The 5,738-nt window shown below is 25.7% G+C and overlaps 1 protein-coding gene across 1 annotated transcript in view; it reads left to right on the top strand.

Moving 5' to 3' along the window:
- The window catches only part of LOC126900386 (uncharacterized), a 6,306-nt gene extending 5,250 nt beyond the window's left edge, over positions 1-1,056 (top strand). The window contains exon 4 of the mRNA XM_050676063.1: positions 738-1,056. Within this exon, the coding sequence (XP_050532020.1) occupies positions 738-992 (255 nt within the window). The 3' untranslated portion in view covers positions 993-1,056. The remainder of the gene's footprint in view (positions 1-737) is intronic.
- The last annotated feature ends 4,682 nt before the right edge of the window (positions 1,057-5,738 follow it).

Here is a 5,738-nt window from a genome sequence, read left to right as displayed (position 1 = left end):
TAAGATAAATCAAGAATAACTTTTATCGAGGGAATAATAGAATTGTTAAAGGTGGATAATTTGAAAAGTTATTAATAACTACTTTCTCACCATTCGGATCATAATAGTACGCGTTCAACGTAGATGTTTTAACTTGTATTATACAATTACAAAAAGAAAATAATTCAGCCATTAAGGCTTGGCGCCCAACAATTGGACAGTAGCATCTTACATGAACACACGCTGTTTCCCATTCATATAGCATGACCAATAAATATTAAGAGTCGTAAAATCCTCCTCCGTAATCATTGCACATTTCATTGTAGAATTAATATGACTCAGGTGTGAATCATCTGAATATAATTTTCCTTCAATTTACTTTTTACGACAAACCACGCGTAGTGGTAGTATCTTAATAAAGAGTTCATGGATATATATATTGTATGCTATATTTTCACCTTGTAGCTAAACGTACTTCAATAATCCGTTAACCATAACATATATATAACATCTACATTCTATTATTATTCCTCTTTCTTAATTATAAAAAATATAAATATCACACATATGGCCACTTATTTTATTTCCTTCATCATCCTTCATTATAAATATCTCTCTTCATTCTTTATATCATTATATTCTCCAATATCTTTTTTTTATGACAAAAGTATAAATATCACATACATAGTCAAACAATTAAATATCTTTATATACTTTTTTTTTATGACAACATGAAAAATGATAAAATAATTAACCAGGAAACATTAATAATGTATACCAGTAGAGTCATAAAATCTTTCAACATACAAGCACATATTTTGAAAATTGCATATCTTAATTATAATGACTTAATAAATAACAATTCAACAAAACATCCATTTGACCATTTAAAAGTAGAAAAGCAGTTAAAGTTGTATGCTAGTAATATGCAAGAATATTTTGAAAATGTGAAATCTGGAATGGCGCCCGTTGATTTTATTATTTTAAAAATATTTAAATTCAGTTATGAATAAATAAACTTTATTTATCTATTACTTTGTAATAAATAAATGTAAGAAGTTGTAAAATTGTGTTGCATTTATTTGGTGTTTCTCTTGTACTTTTGATTTTTATAAAATAAAATTTAAGCTTTTCAGTCATTCACTGTTAGAAATGATCCAAAAATGATCATACGTAATAATGATATTTTTAATATACAATTGAATTTTACTTCAAAGTAGTAAAAAAGAGTGACAAATTTTGTAAATTAATAAATAATTTTTATCTCAAAGTTACAACATATTTCCATACGTTTTATGTGTTAAAAACTACCACTACATGCTCCCGAAATTTCGTATAGACTTTTATTTGAGAATTAATTTTTATAATGAATAAAGATTAATTAAATATTAATTCACACTAAAAAAGTATAGTCACAAATTTTTTTTTCATATTAAAGTATATTACATAAGCTTTAATTTAAGATGTTTATAAAAGTGTCAGTATTTCCAGAACATTATCAAAAGTTAACTTTAAAAAGTACTACTTTCAAAATGTTATAGAAATATAAAGTTAAAAATATAAAACATACCAAATGATAGGTAAATACCTAATATATCTATTAAAAAAAAATTGTATTGATCCATACACTATTCATAAAGTTATGGCAGTTTTAGAAAAAAAAAATGAATAAATGTCGAAAAGTACCGATTTTTAAATTTGTAATTTTTTAGAGATTTCCCCCATTTATAGGGAACTAGGGAAACATTTAAAATTTTTGAGGGAAATATCTTTGACTAAATACGATTTGTGATCTTTTGACGTATTGTTGAAAGAAATCGGTTCTATGAGAGCTGAGAAAAAGTGGTAACAAACATAAAAACAACTTTTTGAAAAATGTATAGATCAATACAATTTTTTTTTATAAATATTTTATGTTTACTTCTTTCATTTGATAGAATTTTTTTTTAAACAGAACCATTTTCCTTTATACAGGGGAGGTTTAAATATTAAAAAATACGAGTAAAAAGTAGAATTTTTTCAACATAATTTTTGAAAATGTTCCGAAAATACTCCAAGCTTTAAATATATGTCAAATTAAATCTTATGTTAAGTTCAAAAAAAAATTTGTTCCAACACCTTTTCTTCTATGGGTAAATGGCCGTCGAATTTAACGAAAAATGTAATTTTTATGTAAAAATCACTGTTTAAAATAAAATATTTTAATACTTAATATTTTATGATGGATCAATACAATTTTTTTTTCATAAATACTTAATGTTAATTTCTTTTATTTGATAAACATTTTTTGGAAATCTGACTCTTGATCTGACCACTGGGGGGATTCAAAATAATAAATTTTACACATAAGTTAAACTTTCTCGACTTAATTTTTATTGATTATAGGAATCAATAGGAATTAATGTAATAAAAATTACATCAACATGGGAAATATTAAATTATATTAAATCCAACCCAGACCTCGAAAATTTAGTTTGGTTAATTAATTACCAGAAATTAAACAATGAAAATAAATCAAATAAGATATTAACTTGTGGGAATTCTACACCATCGACTGCTAGGCTAGTACTAACATTAATAAAATGCGATCGTGGCAAATTAAAATCTTCAGCTATCAAAATATTAATATCAAGACCATATTTGAAGAGTGAATGTGTCAAACGTTCTATGTGCCAAAAACATATTTGTTCAGAAAACACAAAAAACGATGGTAACATAGGCATGTCTCACATAATGAACACCATCTATGAATGCAATTTTGTACAAGTAAAAAATTTAATTGACATTTGAAACACATATAAGATATAAACACATAGAACGTTTGACACATTCACTCTTCATTTATTTATTACCCATTAAATGACATCAACATGGACTTGATAAATATCAACTATCATATATAGCTATCATATCGCTACTATTTGAAGGTATATAACATTCACCAATGATAAAATAAATTATTATTTTAGCTTTCAGTTTAACCAACACAAATAATCTAAAGCCTTAAATCTTTGTCTTTGAGCCAATGTCAAGTTATTAGAAAATGTAAAATAGATAAATAATAATGTAATATTATTCATAATACTTTTGAAATAAGATTTAATGTTTTCACTGTTTCACTGTCTTTTCAGAAAGTTTAAGATTAGAGTCATTTTTGAACGGAGTGTCGGGTTTCATTAATTCGACATAACTTGACGATAATATCAAACCGAAATACATAAATAGAAGCGCAATACGTAAAATATGCAGAAAGTAGATGACATACTACATACGTGTTATCATGATGGCATTTTAAGACAAATATTTTTATTTTAAGTTAATACTTTAATATATTTTTATTTTTGAATCAATATTAGTTATTTTAAAAATTTATAATTTATACTACGCTCCGCCTAGCTGGGCCTCTGCCTCAAACCCGGAGCCCTACGAGCCGTCATCATAAGTAGGCCACTGATTCCGGTAGGAGTATCCAGGCACGATAAGTGTTTTGCTGAAAAAATATTACATAAGAATCAGTGTAACAAAAATATATTAAAAATGTTATTATTAAAATCAGGAAAATTCAAAAAGAAAATATAGTAAAATGAATTGGGTATAAGGTTGACGTTTGTTAATGAGGTATTCCCTTTAGGCCTATTCAAAAATTATTTTAGGAGGATATTTAATATTTTTTACTTTGTTAAACATGCTATAAAATTTTTTTTGCTAAAAATCAAAGTAACAATGAAAAAAAAGGACATTAGGTCCTTATTTATTAGAAGTTGCCTAAAAAAATAATGATAGCGCTGGTTCAAGGGGGGCCCATATCTCCCTTAAATAAATCCCTGGTATACACAAAAATTATTAATATTCTAATTATAATAATTGTGTTTATATTATAGAATAATTAAAAAAAAAATTCAGCAAATTATTATACATGGGACTATGTAAACAATTTTATTTTGATAAAAATATTGGTAACTGTGATTTAACGTTGAACAGCATAGTTGTCATAGATGAATCTCAATTTAAACGATAAACTCATAGACTCATACATCATACTATATGAGAAAAAAAAGATTATTAATAATGTACTGTTCTGATAATGAAAGTACAAAACTTATATAATTATAACCGTCTTAAAATTTATATATAACATATAATATTCCTCGATAAAATATGGTGCTATGTGCAAATGCAAAATAGTGTTCTAATAAAAATACATATTACATCATATAATCATATAATTAAGGTTCAGAATAAACGTATGCGCAGAAATGAGTCAATGCGCATATTAAAACCATGCGCGTGGAATTTAAAAAAAAAAAAAAAGGTCGTGAAAAATAAACGGATTGAATTGATTTTTTTATTATATCTCAGGAATGTCATTGGGCGGGTCTGATGAAAATTTCAAACCTTAAGTCATAAAACGCTGGCGTCAGCGAGCGTTTTTCTTGAAAACGGTCGACGTTTTAAAACGGACGAGCGGCAAAAATTTTTCGACCTTCGCCAATAATTTTTCTGGAGTCTGATTACCGAGTACTTTAGTAGAAATAAAAAATTTTTGAAAATCCGAGCACGGTAAGTAATTTTTCCAGAAAAGCGTTTTTTTCCTTGTTCTATTATATAATAAGATAATAAACTGTTTAGGAAAGAATAGTTGATACTTTCAATGAATCATGTTGTCATAAATAATAAAAAGTAATTTTTTTCTTTTTTTTTATAAAATTTATTTGTAAATAGATTTTATAATTAACACTTGTTTACATATGTATACAGCTCAAACGATCCAACCTAATATTGAGATACAATTAACATTATAAAATAGTAGTGTAAAACATTTAAAATTTTAGTCATAAAATCTGACTTCCATTTAAATAAATAATTAAATACAAGTGCTTGAATTTTATTAGTGATGTCGACTATTTTAATTATAATACTATCTGCATTTATTGTTATTATTGAACCATTTTATGTAATGAGTACAAAAACTTTAAAAATCACAAATAAACTTTTGGAAATCTATAACTGGGAATCTATCAAAGACGTTAACCACGTTAAATATAGTAATAAGGAATATAGTTTAAAAGATATTATTAATTTAAAAATGATTAGTACATATTCGAAATTTAGTCGTATACGATTAATGACGTGTTTTTTAGGCTGTACTTATGCGAATAGTCTAATAACAATTTTATTTTTTTACGAAAATGTGTATGTAATGTGCAAAGAAACACTTATTAATAAACCAATTTATGGTTATGATTGTATGGTAAATTTTTTGAAATCATTTCATAGTTTAGCTGTAATGTCAAATATAATGCGGAGTGCAATGAATGTTTTGGATGTACTACATAAAAAGCAATGGTCAAGTTTAATTCATCCACGATACATATTAGGAAATATTTTCGACAACTTGAACACAATTTCCGATTTTTTCAAGATTGAAAAAGTTTCAATGGATAATCCCAAAATTAACAAAACATTTTATCAATCCATTGAACGGTTTTTTGAAATAGTCAAGGAGGATTTAAATTCGGACATAAAATGTTTTTGTAGTTTAATTCCCGAGGATAATCACAGTTTATGGAACATGTTTATCAGTTTCTATGAATTTTATCCTTTGAAAAACACACCTAGCTTCCCACTTTACAAACATTTAATCGATATAATTAAGGAAATCCAAGTTTTAACTTTAGTAAATAAATTCACAAAATTAGGATTTCAGTTTAATCCTAATACCAATGAGACGAGATTAATGATTGATGTCTAAGTATATT

Source organism: Daktulosphaira vitifoliae, unplaced genomic scaffold, assembly GCF_025091365.1.
Source record: "Daktulosphaira vitifoliae isolate Bord-2020 unplaced genomic scaffold, ASM2509136v1 Scaffold_3, whole genome shotgun sequence".
NCBI classification, from domain to species: domain Eukaryota; kingdom Metazoa; phylum Arthropoda; class Insecta; order Hemiptera; family Phylloxeridae; genus Daktulosphaira; species Daktulosphaira vitifoliae.
The sequence above is the reverse complement of the archived record's forward strand: the minus strand, read 5'-3'. Positions and strand labels throughout refer to the sequence as shown.